Consider the following 16,583-nt stretch of genomic DNA (forward strand, 5'->3'; position numbering starts at 1 on the left):
CTTCGTACCCTACATGGCTGGTTGAACCCCAGTTCCCGCTGGGGTGAGCCATGTGGCATTTGTACCTTGTTCCCCTGCTTTGGCTCTAAAAGCGTGTGTTTATGTCTGAGTTTCCTTCACTCCAGCGCAGAGGCATATATTCCTCATGCTGATTTCCCCCAATTTGGCTACTAAAACCTAAGACTCATGCCTCAATCTGTTTTCTAAAAAATTCCCCTCCAAAGAGTAGGGGAGACTGGAAAACACTGACAGAAAAGCATGTGATTCGTGCTCACCGGATTTCAGCTAATTTGTGTTGCCGTCTGTCTCAGAGGCCCGGGTGTTCGAAGTCAAAGTCAGGATCCTAAACCGCAACGTGACAGAGAGGCTGCTGGACCGTGGGAGCCCCGAGTTCCAGAACTTCTCCCAGCAGCTGCTGCACGAGGTAAAGCCCGGCAGAGGAGCTTTCAGAGAGAGTTGGAGCCAGAAACCCGCCCTGCGCGGGTGTGAGACAAGTGCCCCTCACCAGGGCTAGGGAGGGGCCAGACTCAAATCCCACCGTCACTGCTCAAAATGCCCCCTTTTATGCATGACTTAAAATAGGTTTGGGGCCAAACCAACTTTGATTCAAATGGGCTGGACCACTTGATGGCTCGGCTGGGTTTTCTGTAGAACCTTCTGTTTGGGGGACCTGGGGCCTCTGTCCTCCTTCTCTGGGGCCTCTTCATTGAGTAAGCATTTACCAGTGATCAAAGCATCCATTCTTCCCTGGGGCTGAAGGCAGGCACCAGCATGAGGCTTGGGAGAACCAGGCCAGTAGCAGCTATCATCTATCCCGGGATGCTGAGTTGGAGAAAAAAGCGACTTGCCAAACTGTCAGTAACTGGGAAAGGTCTAGGATTTGGCCCTTCCTGCAAGCTAGTAAGTTAGCCTGTTGCATGGATGCTGGCAGAGGACACGAGATGCCTGGGTCAGAGACAAAGGACTCCCTCACTCACAGCACAGCAGGCGGCACGAGCGGCACGTTGGTGCCAGGTCCCCTGCTGGCCCCCAAGTGCCACGGGGGTGATGCAGAGGGAACCCGGTGGGTGACGCACGTGCAGTGTATCTGCATCACAGCTGAGGACCCCCATGCAAACCCGCCTAAACCTTGCTCCAGAAAGAGACGTTATCTTTACCACATCAGACGGTGAACAGATCTGCTCTGTGCTCTGGACGGGGCCATCCTCTCTCTCTCCCAAGGCTGTTCATCATACAAACGTCTTGGAAAGGTATTCTGGAATAAGAGGGCATCCTACTTGCAGGATGTGTGGACATGGGAGGGACCGAAGGAGGGCTGCCTCTCGATGTTCACTTGCAGAGAGGGGTTGGATTTTGAACTTTTCTGGAGAATTCTCCCTTGTTTCTAGCAGTAATTCGCCTGTGGGTGCAGGAATGGTGTAGGAGGAATGTGGGCGAGGCTTGGGTCTCCTTGCTCAGGCACAGGTGGCCCTGATCACCTGGCTGTGCCTATGTTTCCTGGGGATACAGCCCAGTGGGAGGGGGGGGCAGCTCCGAAGAGCCACGGGATTGTTCCTCTCGGTCCCTCAGCCAATCCATCAGTCAATCCAACCGTCTCTCTCACACACACATTATCTTCGCACCGGTTTCCAGGGCACCCAGAGTGGGCCGTGCATCTAGGGCTGCAGGACGGAGAGCCGCCTGTCATGGTCTCTGAGTCCTTACCAAGACCGACCAGGCCCGGCCCACTGTCCCAGGGCTGCAGTGAGCGGGGGGGTAACTCCGCTGTCCCCAGAGGAGGGGGGCTGGGCGCCTCCTCTAGGTCATGAAGAGGACACGTGGATTCTGTGCACCATCCATGTGTCACACCCGGGGCCCCGCTGACTGGTTTTGAAGACTTTGATGGAAAAGTCTGCTACATCTGAGCATCTGTTGCCTCTTCCGGGCCAGGTTGCAACCTCCTTTCCGCCGGCGCTTTCTGACTTGTACCGAAGAGGGAAGCTGAGGATGCAGGTCGTGTCTCTCCGGGCCGGAAGCGTGGTGGTGAGGCTCAGACTGACGGTGCAGGACCCCGAGTTCCCGGTGGGCGTGTCCACGCTGTCCCCCATGCTCCCGCCTCTGTGGGCGAACACCGTGTTCCAGGTGGACCAGTGGGAGACGCTTGTGCAAGGTGGGTCCTCGTCCCCGTGCCCAGGGTGTGCCGCCCCGATGCCCTCCAAAGCCCAGGCTGCGTTAGTTCTGATCAACATTCACTTTGTTCCAAAAGATAAAGCAAATGAAATTTGAGTCCTTATTCTGCGTTCTTCCATGGGAACTGGGGCCTAGGGCTGCCGCCCCGAAACTGTGAGCCCACCTGTGTCCCACACCTCCTATTCCTGATGGGAGAAGCACCCCTCGGAGCTCAGGGACGCTTATTCCCTTGGATGGTGTTTCTCAGCTGCCACCAGAACCCAGGGTGGAACCAGGCTGGAGGGTCCACGAGGGGCACGAGGACGGGAGCTTACTGTGTCTGCATCGGGGCCCAGCACAGCCTGGCTGCCGTGCGCCTTAACATGGAGATCTATTTCATTAGCCCAAAGGCTTGTAATTTTACTTGGTGATACAGGAAGTCACAGATTAGGGAAGAGGGGGGAGAGATGGAGAGACAGAGAGAGGTGGGGAGAGGGGGTTGGGGGCAGGGGGACAGTGAGAGAGAGAGAGAGAGATGGGGAGAAAGGGGGAGACAGAGTCAGATAAGACAGAGTCAGAGATAAGACAGAGACAGAGTCAGAGATAAAACAGACAGAGACATCAAGAGACAGAGAGAGGGAGAGATGCAGGGGATGCAGAGGGGGCAGTGAGAGACAGAGAGAGACAGACATAGAGAGACAAAGACAGAAAGCTGTCACGTCAGGAAGGTTTTGCTGTCAAAGCAGGGATGAAGTTCCCTCGTGCGGTGAGGGCACCGCAGTCTCTACATCAAAGAGCCTGTCTGGGGCTCAGTCTATGCAATGCGCGACCCCCCAGCGGAGCAGGTCCCAGAGTGAGCGCTGTCAACTCCTTTGAGCTCCGTTACCTGCCAGCTTGCTGTCCCAAGCTCCCCCAAGCCACGAATGCAGGGAAGGGGCCGCGGGAGTGTCACACCTGAAGTCACACCTGGGAAACGCCTGCCTGCTGAGCCTGGGGTCCCACTGTCATTCACCCCCTCGGGGATGGAGATGACGGCGGCCCTCTGCACCTGGTGGGCCTGCCTGCCTGGGTTCAGGGGATAAGTGCTGGGCAGACGCCGGGCAGCCTGTGGGTGGCTCCTCGGTCTGCACTCCCAGAGCCCACCTGAGACAGATCTGAGCCGTCTTCTGGAGATCCAGCCCTAACCTCGAGATGCTTCCCAGCCTCATCCCCTGGCCCCAGGGCTTAGGTTATTCCAGAGCTTTGTCAAGTGATGCTGTGGGTTGAATGGTGGCCCCCAAAGATAGGTACACACCTGACTTCAGACGTGACCGTATTTGGAGGAAGGGTCTTTGCAGATCAAATTAAGGATCTGAAATCATCCTGGATCAGGGTGGGCCCAAAGTCCAATGACAGTGCCCTTAGAAGAGACAGAAAAGGAGGTGACCCAGGGACCGTGGAGGAGACCACGTGAAGATGCAGGCAGAGGCGGGAGTGATGCAGTCACAGGCCGAGGAACCCAAAGGGCCACCAGAAGCCGGAAGAGGCAGGAAGGACCCTCCCCGAAAGCCCCAGAGGGCGCCCAGCCCTGCCAACACCTTGATTTTGGACTTTGGCGTCTAGAACTGTGAGAGAATGAATTCTGTTTTAAGCCAGCTTGAAAGCTTGTGACAGTTTGTGATGGCCGCCTCAGCAAACTCATGCAAAGGAAGAAGAGGTGCCCTGCATTGCTAATATCCCAGGGTTCATCATTCTGAAGCCTCCCCCCCCCACGAAGTTCTGGAAGTATCCTTGGAAGTTGGGAGCCCCCAGCAGGCCCTCACCTTGCAGCATCCCTGAAAACAGTAGGCTGTTTGCCTAACATTTCGGAGCTGAGGGCCGTAGTGGGAGGGTCTCCCAGGGCCATGAGGGGCCTCGGCTGTTACTGGCGGACGAGGCGGCTCTGCCCTGCACAGAGTTCCCTGATCCAGAGCCCGAGGGGCAGCCCCCGGGCCGCAGCCCTCACCCGGGGAGGCCCGAACCCAAGTCCCCCGCCTTCCCCACCGGCCCAGAGCCCCCAGCCCCGCAGTCACAGCCGGGGAACTGGAGAAGCACATTCATTGTTATTCTGCAAAAATTCAACAAACCGCAGCACAGAAAGCTCCTGTCCTCAGCGACGCCCACAGAAATGGTGGTGTTGGCACTGCTGAGCTTTCCCGGGTTATCTGGGAGCTCTCGCGTCCGTGAATCGACGTGTCCCAGCAGCGTGGCGGTCATGTTGTCACGACCTCATCTTCTCCCCGAGGCCCATACCACCCCGCCCGGCTCACTGGGTGGCCACGTGTCCTGGTCTTCCTCCAGGGGGCCGTGCCCCGTGCGGGGAGGCCCAGAGCTCAACAGCAGCCTGGTCTCCGGCCCTGCTCACACTGCCCAGCGGGCGGGGGCCTCACGGGCCAGGCTGGAATCCCAGCTCTGACACTCCCTCGCTGTGGGTCCCTGTACAAGGCATGTCGCCTCCTGGGCCTCAGTGTGCTCAGCTGAGAGACAGGAAGATTGACCCATTCCCCCTGGAGGGTAAATGAAGGGATTCTGCAGCTGTGGGGTTAGCGGGGTGCCCGGCGCACGTCTGACAGCACCGCCGACATTTCGGTTTAACTCTTCTCTAGGATGCCCTTTCGTATCTCGGGGGAGTTCTCAGGCCCGGAAAGTCCTGCAGTGTCCCCGAGCCCTCACCTTCCGTCCCTCCTGCCTTCCCTTCGCTCCCCTTGGATCTCCCACCCTCGCCCCTCCCCTTCCTTAAAATCTGCTCAGGAAGGGCCGTCCTGCTCATTTGCTCCAAGTGCAGACAACCCACTGGGCCTCCACGTGCATCTACGTGGCCCCTTCGTGCCTTCATGCTCTGTGCAGACGCCAGCCAAACGAGGCCTGATGGCGGCACTGTTCTGTGTGAGGGGTTCCCCTGGGATCACCACAGTACTGGGGGGCCGCGCCCTCTCTTGTGATCTCAGGACTGGCCTAGCCATGCTCCCCGAAGCTTCCAGTCGGCCACGCACCCCTGACAGCATCCTAGACGCAGTGGACCTTCCTGTCGCCTCTGTGGGCGGTGGGATATGGTGCATGAGCAGGGAGCCTGGCCCCAGGACTGTCACCGTCCGCCTGGCCTGCTGGGCTGGGCTTGCTTTCCCCAGACTCGGTGGCACTGCCTTTGGTCCAGCCTCTGTTCCTGCCACCGTTAGAACCCAGTTCTCTGTGACCACCTTCCTCCTTGAGTGAGAATCTGGCTCTGGCCCCCAGCAAGGGCTGAGGGCTCTGGCCAGGCTTCACTTCTGAAGGCCACCTGGGCCCCAAAGACAGTTTGGGGCCTCCCGCGGAGCCTGCCCTTTCAGGGATGGGGCGGCTTATCCTTGGGCCTCCCTGCCTCATTCCTGGGGGTTTACTTGTGCCAGGAGTCCTGGCTCTGTCACAGCTGCCCCCTGCTCCGGGAAGTGGGCTACATCCTCATCCCAGCTTCAGGGCCGGCAGGAGCAGAGGGCAGGTCCTGCACCAGGAGCTGGTCCACATCCTCGTCTGGCGGCCCAGGAGGCGCAAAGGCCGCCTGGCAGCTCTCACAGCTCGCACACCCGCCTCCCGCTCTGAACCCAAGAACTGCCAGGCCCCGGGCTTTTGTACACGACAAAGCAGAGTTGTCTGAATCTTACTCAGACTTAACCCCTGAGCCACATGCTGGCGGAGCGAAGCGGGTGGGGAGTCACCTCCCCAAGATAACTTCCAGTGCTCTGCGCTTTGAGCTCAGGTCTCCACGGGGGCTTCCGCTCTCCTCGTGGCCCTGCTGCCCGGCCAGCCTGGCTCCAGCCCTGGCCTTAACGCCCCAGCACTTTCGAGCCACCTGGAGGTCAGGCTGCGCTCCAGGGGGATCTGGGTCGGGGTGTAACTGCTGCATCAGCTGATGAGTCTGCTGGGCTCGGTGGGGGCTGCTTCTGTGAAGATCACATGAAGCAAAACTGAAAACCACAAGACGGGCCTCTGAGCACCCAGTGGCAGAGTTTTCTCTGCACGAAACTGGACTCATGCCTTATCTTGACTTGAAGCCCAGCCAAGTCCGGGCTTCGCTGGCGCCCTGAGCCTGGCTCGGGGACCCCGCCTGCAGCTCTCGGGAAGCCTGGTAGCCACTCCCCAAGGGTAACCTCACCCCGTCGAGGCACCCAGCCTCCCCCAGCTGGCAGACGCAACTCTGTTAACAACCACCTGCTCTCCTGGGCGGGGATGGAACGGGCAGTGACCCGTAGAGCCAGACCTGGGCTGAAGGATGGATTTCTAGAGCCGTGGGAAGACTGCCCCCCGACCCCCGGCTCCTCCCAGCCTGAAATACAGCTTGAGTATCGATTCCTTAAGGGTTTATTTTTATTTATTTATTTTTTATTGGAGTAGAGTTGATGTACAATGTTATGTTAGTTTCAGGTGTACAACAAAGTGAATCAGTTGTACATATACGTATATCCACTCTTTTATTAGATTCTTTTCCCATACAGGTCATTGCAGAGAATTGAGCAGAGTTCCCTGTGCTGTACAGTAGGTCCTCATTAGTTATCTATTTTATATATAGTAGTGTGTATATATCAATCCCAATCTCCCAATTTATCCTTCCCCTCTTTCCCCCAGTAACCATAAGATTGTTTTCTACATCTGTGACTCTATTTCTGTTTTGTAAATAAGTTCAAGTTCAGAGGCCGAGAAAGGACGGTGGTAGGGGAGGGTTTGGGGGGATTTATAGGGCTGGGGGGCTCACTGAGCCTTCCTTGCCCAGGTCAGAAGGGTCAGGGCTTCCCAGGGGCACGGGGCTCTGGGGTCTCTCACAGTCATTTCCCAGACTCGGGGAGGAGGTATTTACAGCCGTCCTATCTGTGTCTTGGAAAGTTCATGTTATACTAACTGGATACCTCCTGGCTCATTTACTTTTCTGTTTCTTTCTTGAGACGCTAAATATGAGGGGATGTTGGCACATCAGAGGGAAGAGAAAGCACCTTATGAACAAAGAATAAACAAGAGGGGAATATATTCACACCTGTGGGTGCTAATACCTCCACAGGAATCCCAACGTTCCCTAACCTCTGCCTGCCCCCAGATCAGCCAGCGGTGGAGGTGGGCAAGGGCGGGCTTTCGGTTCGTCGCCTTGGCCCAAATAGGAGCTTCAGGGAGGGCTCTGCACAGGGAACCCCACCGCCAGCCCCGGGTGCTGGATGCCAAGGGCTTCACTGACGCCCTGCTCCATCCCTCTGGTCGTTCGCTGCAAAGACGGTCAGCAAGAAGTTGCCACCATCGCGCTCTGCTTGAGCAGCCTCTGGCTGTTCTCTCACCCGCTCCTGTCCTGTCTCTTTCCCGCCCACAGACTGGGACGAGTGCGCAGATAGCCTGGAGCACGACTGCTCGCCGGCAGCCCAGTGCATCAACCTCGAGGGCTCGTACACCTGCCGGTGCCGGACGGCCAGGGACGCCCACCCCTCCAGACCGGGCCGGGCCTGCGACGGTGCGCCCCACCCCCAAGCCCCCAGCTCTGGGCTGAGCCCCCTCCCTGAGGACCTGGGGTGGACCAGCGTTGGCTTCCCTCAGGCAGGGTGGGCACAGTGCCCGGGACCCACCATACTGTTAGGGGCCCATGAGAATGATTTAATTGCTTTTAAAATCAAAAGAAAAACATAATCTAATAACAGTAAATATCAATTACGAATCTAGTCTTTATACCAATGCCGTTTGAAAGTATGATTTTAAATTATTTTTATGAATGAAAGGGTCAGAGAAAGTCATGATGAAACCCCTGGGGGCAGGGGTCCCTCCCTGGGTGGGCAGGAGCCCAAGATGGTGTAGGAGCCCCGGTGAGCGTGGAGAAGGCCTTGATGTGGGGCCTCTGAGCCCCATTCTTGGCATGTCTCTGCCCTAATATTTTTGGGGGCCAGGTCTGATCAGCTTGTTGGGGCTACCTGGCGTGCTGAGTTCAGAAGCAGGAGGAGGTCATATACAGACTTAAAATGCTGTGATCAACTAGCAATGTCTGCTCTGGACACAGGGTGGGCAGCAGAGGTGCTCAGCTACCTGTTTGCCATCCCTGCAAAGGCTTTCTGGCTGGAAGAAGCAGCAGAGAATGGTTCCCTGGGAGAAAGCCTCTAGTCCTTAACTACTGTGTGTATTGTCCCGCTTCCTAAGACCCACACAGCTTCTCTTCTCCCATCCTTTTTCTTATACCTCTGTCGCCCAGCAAGCTGATAAGAGTGACCAGAGCCTAGCCCTACACTGAGCACACATTTGGAGGAAATTATCCCAATTTCCCAAAGGCCCGTGGATCCATGATCCATCTGAGGCCTGCAAGAACCAAGCCTTGCGTTTATGTCCTGGTTCTGCAGCCTCCCAGGTGGACCCCCTAATCTCGGGGTCACGGCATCCTCACTGATCAAATGGAGAGACTCCATGGCCTTCCGAGAGAGCTCTTGGGAGACCACGAACATGGGCCGTGTCAAACATTCTTAACCACCCGTGGGGATAGCCTGTGCCCCCTCTTAAGGTCACCTGGGGGTGGGGGAGCTCTTGACCAGAGTAGACCAGATGCCCCGTCTGAGAGACGATGTGTCTCGGCAGGTGATGCGGTGAGCCCCACGGGTGGTGCGCCATCTCCGGTGACAGGCGAAACAGCCCCAGGTCCCAGCACAGAAACAACAGCCCTCGGCCTGGAGACCCCCGCCTTGTCCCCCTTGTCCCCTGGATACCCGTGGGGCACCACTGCAGCAGGCCAGGCCTGGACCCCAGGGCTCCCACCCAGGAGAGGGGTCAGCGGCATGCTCGGTCATGGCAGGAACAGCACTGGGCAAGCCGTGGAGGAGGAGGCCAGCGTGGCCCCAGGCCTGGGGACCAGCTGGTGGACGGCCAGCAGGGTGGCTGGCACCACCTTCTCCTCCCGGGCTCCTGGGCCAACCCACAGCTCCCCTCCTGGGGCCATGGACAGCCTACCAGACTCCCCTGGATGGTTGCCCCTGAACTCCACCACGGAGCCGCACTTCCGGCCCGCTCCTACCCAGGGCCCCATGGACCACGTTGAGTGGCACGCCAGCCTCCCGACGAGGGACACACCACCAGTATCTCTGGACCCCGTATGGCCACAAAACTCAGACCCTGGACCCTCCGGCTCCCCAGACCTGACCTCGGCCACCACGCCTGCATCTCTGAAGACCCCAGCCTGCGGTGAGTGGCAGGAAGGGTGCGTCTCAGGGGCCACGTGGAGCTGCTGGTGTGTGAGCTCCCTTGGGCAAAGGCTCACGCAGTCGTCCAGTCCCGGGCAGTCCAGCAGCACTGGGTAGGGCAAACCCAGCGCAGTGCAGCTCTGTCCCCTGGCAGTCGGCTTCCGGTCTCGTAAGGGTGAGGACTTGGTCTCCCCACTTTCTCTCCAGCCCGGGCCTCCCCCTTCCTAAGCCTCCCGGTTGCCAACAGCTGGAGCAGGAAGCTGGGCATGTGTTGCATTAAGTGCACTGAGCACGGGGCACATCCCCCCAGCAGGGTTGGGCCCCCAACCTTTCTGTACCTCCCCGGAAGTTCTGCGCCCCCCCCCCCCCAGCCTGCTGCAGCTCCCCCAGCAGCTCTGTACCCTCCCAGCCGTACTGACCCCCGGCAGTTCCACATTACCCATTACTTGTAGAGGCTTGAGCCATCACCAAGACCCCTGGGTGATACCCCAGGAGACAGGCAGCCACTCTGTGCAGGGAACGGGTCTGGCCCTGCGACTCCCACGGAGGGAGGTGGCCTTGGCATCCCTGTGTGAGCTCACTGAGCTAGCCTGGCCCTGGATTGCATCCAACTGTTAAATGCAGCTCCGTGGATGCATTTCCTCTGCTGCACAGTGCTAGATCCAAAACTAAGCTCTTAAGCCCACGTAAATCACCCAAGTCCCCCATAGCAATGGTCTGTAGCCAGCAAAGCCCACCATGCTGATTCCTTGGGAAGTCTGCCCAGGGGTTGAGGGGGGCAGCCGCTCTGAAGGAGCCGCCCAGAACCTGCTCAAGAAAACTTTGTTGCCAGAGGTCCCGGGACCTCAGGGGTGGACACAGAGCAAACCTAAGGGGCAGGGGTGCCGTCCCTGGGAGCCCAGGGCTCAGGGGCTGTCCAGGGACTCTGCATCCACATGTGCAGCTGGCAGCTGGGGGACTTGACTCCCCTGGGATGGCCTCCCCTGAGGACTCTCATGTCCCCGAGGAGGGGGTTTGGTTCTCCTTCCTGTCTCCTGGGAACGTTGGACTGATTTTAATCAGGGCATTTATATTCCACTTCTCAGCTCCCATGCCCATCAGAAAGGTCATCGTCTCCAATGTGACCAGCACGGGCTTTCACGTGGCATGGCTGGCGGATCTCACCCTGCGCCCCACTTTCCAGCTCACCCTGATTTCACAGCGGACCCCCACTGTGCACCTGGAGACCCGGAACGCAAGCCTGACACTGTCTGGCCTAGAGCCTGGCGTTTTGTACCTGGTGGAGATCGTGGCCAAAGCATGTGGAAAAGAAAGTGCCAGAGCCCGTCTGAAAGTGAGGACAGGTAACAGGCTTCAGAAACACTTTTGCCATTGGTTCTTAAAGGGAGGAGAAAAGGCATGAAAAAGATTTTTGGTGGGTTAAGGTTTAAAATAGCCGCATGAACTTGTGGATGTTGGGATTCCATTTTCCTCTCAGTGTAGGAATGTCTGGCTCACTTCATACTCAGCTGGTGTCAAAGGCCACACAGGACGGGGCTTATTTCAGGGACAGGTGGTGGACAAAGAGGCTGCTTTGCAAAGCGCTCCAGACTCTGCAGAGGTTGCAGACGCTCGCTCATCTGTGTCCTCATGGGTACGTGGCAGGGAAATGGGTGCAGTGCTAGTCTATCCATTTCCTATGACCATCCTCACTCCTAACAGACCTGGACTTGGCTTTCAGGAAGGATGATGATGGACATATCTGTGAGTGCCCCCGTCCCCGCCCACTGAGCCTGGGGCCGCAGAGTAAAAGGGAGGGGAGTAGAACTGAGCAAGTCAAACGTAGCCTCTGATAAGGTGGAGCTGATCCTTGTCAATAGTTATATATTCAGATAAAATTCCTCTTTTCTCCTCATTAGCATTTTTCATCCACATATCTTCTTGGATGTCCAGCTTACCTGAACAGCCAAGGGCAGACCTGATATTGCAGATTAGTCCTCAAATCTTGGGCAACTGTCTAAGAGTTGATAACAGTGGTCTTTGAGATGGGGTGCACATCCCTTGGGAGATGCCTAAGATGACCCATTGGGGGATGCCTAAGTCATAAACGTTTAGAACTTCTTTTTATATGCTTGAAAATACGAATTAGCTGTGAACTGGGAAATTAGAGAGGAGATGTGGGTGATGAAGGCAAGTGCAAGTTCATGGCAAGCTGGAGAAGTGGAGGTCGCTGCTGGCCGGACGGTCGGGCAGGGCAGCCCCAGAGGAGAGCTGGTGCTGGGCTTTCGTGTACATCTGCCATCTGAAGGTCTCACCCGTGCTTGGAGGGAGGAGTGGCCTGCACTTCCGTGTGACCCCCGCCTGAGATGGGTCCACCTCTGCTCTCACCCGTGCACCTTCCTGCTCCTGATGGCTTTTAGGTCGGGTCACACTATCCAGTTGTTGTGAGTCTGGACCTGTGGCCCTCAGGCACAGTGACAGCCATGATCCTGAAGATACAGGGTTTGGGGTTCATCCAGGAACGCATAGTGGGACAGCTCTGTGGTCTGTCACACGTCTGGGCAACACGCTCCTGGGGGAGGGACACTCAGACCCAACAGGACAACGTAGCCTTCCTCCTTCACTGCCCAGAATACCCCGCACGTAGCAGGGGCTTCACAGATACCTGGTGAATCACTGAACAAGAACTGAGACGGCTGCTACTCGGGACCCAGCATGCAGCGGGGCGATGTTCCTGGACCACGTACTCCTAGAAGCCCTACTCGGAGGGAGAAGATTCAGATGGAGCAGACCAGTGCGAAGCAGGGAGAGGCAGGGCTGTGGGGATGGCGGAGCGAGAGCTGGCTGCCGCAGGACCTCTGGGCGCTCTGTCCTGAGCTGCGGGATCCAAGCAGACGCACGGCAAGGCGACACTATCTATATCCTGGTTTGCCTGCACAGCTGGCGTACAGCTGAGCCTCGGCATCATTACCGGATCGTGCCTCCTTTCACTCTCAGAGTTCTCCCGGGTTGCTGGTGAATTACGTGGCCACTTCGTGCACAGGTAACGGGGAGGAGTGGCCCGCGCGTGTGTGACCCCGGCCTGAGATGGGTCCACCTCTGCTCTCACCGGTGCACCTTCCTGCTCCTGATGGCTTTCAGGTCAGGTCACACTCTCCAGTTGTTGCCACACTCTCTCCAGGCAGGCAGGAGAGAGACGCAGGGGTTGAGCTGGTTCCGCGGCCTCCGGAAGGGTCTCCCTCTGCGCCCAGCCTCTGTCCCGTCGTCCTCCGGAGCTGGGGGCTGTGTCTGTGCGTACCAGGCGCTGTTCCTTCTTTACAGAGTGCAAATCAGCCTCAGTTTGATGTTCTTCCTGGCCAACGTGAAAATACTATTATTAAGATAGAGATGGTAATCTGCTACCTGATACGATTGCAAACGTGTTTATTCTCCATTCTGCAGCGGCCCAGAAGCTCAGTGGAAAAGTCAGAATAGCAAACGTCAATTATTCAGAATCCTTCCGCAACGCAAGCAGCAAGGAGTACCAGGCCTTCCTAGAGCTATTCTTTAGGATGGTAAGTTGGTGGAATCGGTCCTTATTTTCTCTTGGGATGTGAAGGAGGGAGGTGGTAGCATCCTGGCGGCAGCCAAATGGGACCCAGACCTGAAGGTGCTATAGACTTCTCGTTTCCGAAGGAAGCTGGGACTTCCAGCTCTGGTGTGGTGCCTTTGTGTCCTGGATCTGCCATTAGACAGACACATCAGCAGGTGGGAGACACAACCTTTTCCTCTGCTGCATCCTTACTTCACATCGTTTCCTGTTCAGTGAAACTTCTTTATTGATGTGGGACCCCGTAGAGCAGAAAGCCTCCCCCGGCCTTAAAAAGAAAAAAATTTAAAAATTGAGATCTATTTCACATACCGTAAAACTCACGCTTTTAAAGTGCACGATTCAGTGGTTTAGACTGTATTTGCAGAATTGTGCAACCATCACCACCAGCTAATTCCAGAAAGTTTTCATCCTCTCAGAAAGAAACCCATTAGCTCATCATCTGTCCTTCCCTCTGCCCCTGGAACCAGATATGTGTTTTCTGTCTCTATGGATTTGCCTGTTCTGGGTATTTCATAGAAATGGAATCATACAATATGTGACTTTTGTGTCTGGCTTATTTCACTGAGTATAATGTCTTCAAGGTTCATCCATGCTGTACCAACATCAGAACTTCATTCCTTTTTATGGCTGGATAGTATTCCACTGTATGGACAGACCACATTCTCTTTATCCATGATCCATTGATGCACATTTGGGTTACTTCCACTTTTTTGGCTATTGTGAATAATGCCACTATGATCCGACCTTAAAAAAATTCTTTTTCCTACTCTTCCTTGCAGTGCCCTCCGCCAACCCACTGGCATTCTTTGGGATGGTATATTGTTACAATTTAGTTAGAAGAGCAATCTCAATATTCTTTTTGCTGGTGGTTAGATTACCCTTTGATGAACAGAGAATGCATTTGTCATGATCTTGTTTGCATAGAGGACGTCTCATACATTTTAGCTTTTCCTTGTCCTGGGGGTTTAAGACACAGACTAGCGAGAGCTCGGCAGCGCCACCTGTTGGTGGAGTCATAACACGGTGGCGCCTTAGCCTTAGCAACGCTGGCGGCCGCGCTGTTTGGTGATTCCGTTCAATCCCATCAGCGTTCCTGATAAAACAGTCATGCTGCCTCCAGGAACTGCCCCACTGGGACTCCTCTGGATCTGGAATCCTGCTTGATTTATTCTGAGGATCTGGGATCCCGCTTGATTTATTCTGGGGGTCGGGGATCCTGCTTGATTTATTCTGGGGATCGGGGATCCTGCTTTACTTATTCTGAGGTCCCCAGCTTCTGGCCCAGTGTGTGGATTCAAGAGCTGTTGATGGTTTGATTCATATGTGTATCAAATCCTCCTTAGGTTAAATGATAGTTACACGTCACATTAAACAACAATATCAAATCTTCCTTAGGTTAAATGATAGTTACACGTCACATTAAACAACAGTCACTGAAATCAGTTCACATAGCTCTGGTGGTCACATGAGGCAGCTTCAGTGGTACCCTAAGTTCCTTGATTAATCTCTCCTTTTTAAAACTTTTCATCTTTTGCCTATTTAGGGGGACAGTTTTTGTCTGTCTAGAGTTTCAGGATAGCAAATAATTATGCAACCTAACACCTACATAGGACAGTAGGACACATTTTGGGAGGTTGTGGGTTAATGTGTCACTTTGTTCTTTGTCAGTTCCTAGCAACTGACAGGAACAGTTCGCTGAACAGTTCGCTCAGTTCGCTTTGAGACTGGCTTGAAATGCAGATACAAGTGATATTAATCCAGGACTCTGGCAGATCCCTCTCTGGAAATCCCAGAGAGAAAGAGAGACAGAGAGAGAGAAGACCAACTCTTCCAATGATAAAGGTGGCAGCCATGTGACTGCAGGAGGCTCTGGGGTCTCCTGGGCATCTGCACCCTCTGATGGGTGACAACAGACTTGTTCACACTGGCTTTCCCGAGGCTGGGAATCCACGAGCCTGTGCCTTGAACCTCATGCAGTTCAGATGCAGACCAGGTTTTCTCTGTGAGGGCAAACCGTGGAGGTGGGCTCTTCCATAGCACATTTGCATTATATGCACAACTTAAAGCTCATTACAAGATTGGGTACCTTTCTGGGCATTTTGGCCATGATGGGCTAGAATGGAATAATATGGTGTGTGATGTAGGATTCTGTCCAAATTGATGGAATAACGAACAAGGCTTTTAGAGGCAGGAACTATCTGTCTCAGTAGGGTGCTCACGGGGAAGCAGTTTTCGGAAAGGCAGCAGGAAGAAAGGAAGGGGAAGTGTTCTGCAGTATGCGGGTCACAAGGACTGTCCTGGAAAAAATGGAGTCGGGGAGGTGGTGTCCCTCCCTAGGACCACTTGCTCAGCCCTGCCCTCCAGGGCTCTGAGCTAAGAGCAGCGGATCCTAAATGCCGCTGTGAGCCCCCTACCAAGTTACAAGCCCCGTAGCGGGGGGGCTTTGGCACTTAGCGCCATGTTGACCGGCTGGCTCTGGTTGGGGGACAGGGCTCCGTGCCTCAGACCCCACCGGCATTCGTGCTGGGCCTGGGGACTCAGGCAGAACTGACCTGTGGCCTTGACATCTTTCCCAAGGCCAGCGCTGCTGCTGGCTGCAATCCCCAGAGGAGCCACCTTAGGACGAGGACCCCATTTTCCTCTCTCGGCACGTGGTTCTTCTCACCAGACCTGTTTCTCTAAAGGTGCGGAATTCCTTGCCAGCCTCCATGCTTCAGCACCTGGACACAGGTGGGGTGCGTGTGGAAGTGACCCGCATCTCCAGCGGCAGCGTCGTGGTGGAGTTCAACTTGCTGGTCATCGCAGACGTGGATGTCCGGGAGGTGTCTGCCACGTTCCTGGCCGCCTTTCAGAATGCCCCTCTGCTGGAGGTGGTCGGAGGTGACCCCTTCATAGCGGGTAGGCGGAGGCCGGACCCCGATGGCGGCTCACTCTGCAAAGGAGAGGCAGTGAAATCCTAGCCACTGGCTTTGTTTCTGAAAGACGCGCCTCCTCTTGGGGGCTTCCCTGCATTAGATGAGAATGCGAAACAGATAGGACCCTCATCTCTCTTATTGCTCCTATGTTTTTTTTTTTTAAAAAAAAAGGTTTAAGGGTTGAAAAGTCTTCGGGTGAACCTGCAAAGATTCCCGGGGACGCTGCATCCTTTCTGCAGGCTGCGTCCTGCCCCTCCCGCCTTTGCTGCTCTTCCATGGGCTGAGGGCAGACAGGTCCCTCTCTGCTGTCAGACTTCCTCCCAAGCACAGTTTCCAAGGAGATCCTAGGAAAAATAATTGAAAAGAAAAGCAGGGAGAAAAAGCAATTTAGAGTCTCTTCTCATATTGTATTAGTCAGCTGGAGTTGTAACAAAATACCACGGATGGAAACAACAGGCATTTATTTTCTCACAGTTCTAGAGGCTGGGAGTCCAAGATCAAGGTGCCGGCTGATTTTGGTGAGGGCCCGCTCCTGACGTGTAGGCGGCCGCCCTCCTGCCGTGTCCTCACATGGCCTTTCCTCTGTGTGTGTAGAGGGGGAGCACTCTGCTGTCTCTTTTTATAAGGACATCAGTCCTGTCGGATCAGGGCCCCTCCCTAACGACCTCAGTTAACCTTAATTATCTCCTAAAGGGCCCACCTGCAAATGCAGTCACACTGGGGGTCAAGGCCTCAACACACAGATTTTGAGGACACACAGTTCAG

At 55.6% G+C, this 16,583-nt stretch overlaps 1 protein-coding gene across 1 annotated transcript in view; it reads left to right on the top strand.

Annotated features, from left to right (window-relative positions):
- UMODL1 (uromodulin like 1) overlaps positions 1 to 16,583 on the top strand; it is a 59,827-nt gene that overhangs the window by 25,109 nt on the left and 18,135 nt on the right. The window contains exons 8-15 of the mRNA XM_068545785.1: positions 312 to 424; positions 1,930 to 2,149; positions 7,493 to 7,630; positions 8,734 to 8,977; positions 9,119 to 9,333; positions 10,418 to 10,675; positions 12,753 to 12,865; positions 15,588 to 15,801. Coding sequence (XP_068401886.1) covers positions 312 to 424; positions 1,930 to 2,149; positions 7,493 to 7,630; positions 8,734 to 8,977; positions 9,119 to 9,333; positions 10,418 to 10,675; positions 12,753 to 12,865; positions 15,588 to 15,801 — 1,515 coding nt within the window. The remainder of the gene's footprint in view (positions 1 to 311; positions 425 to 1,929; positions 2,150 to 7,492; positions 7,631 to 8,733; positions 8,978 to 9,118; positions 9,334 to 10,417; positions 10,676 to 12,752; positions 12,866 to 15,587; positions 15,802 to 16,583) is intronic.

This window comes from Eschrichtius robustus, chromosome 6 (genome assembly GCF_028021215.1).
Source record: "Eschrichtius robustus isolate mEscRob2 chromosome 6, mEscRob2.pri, whole genome shotgun sequence".
Classification (NCBI taxonomy): domain Eukaryota; kingdom Metazoa; phylum Chordata; class Mammalia; order Artiodactyla; family Eschrichtiidae; genus Eschrichtius; species Eschrichtius robustus.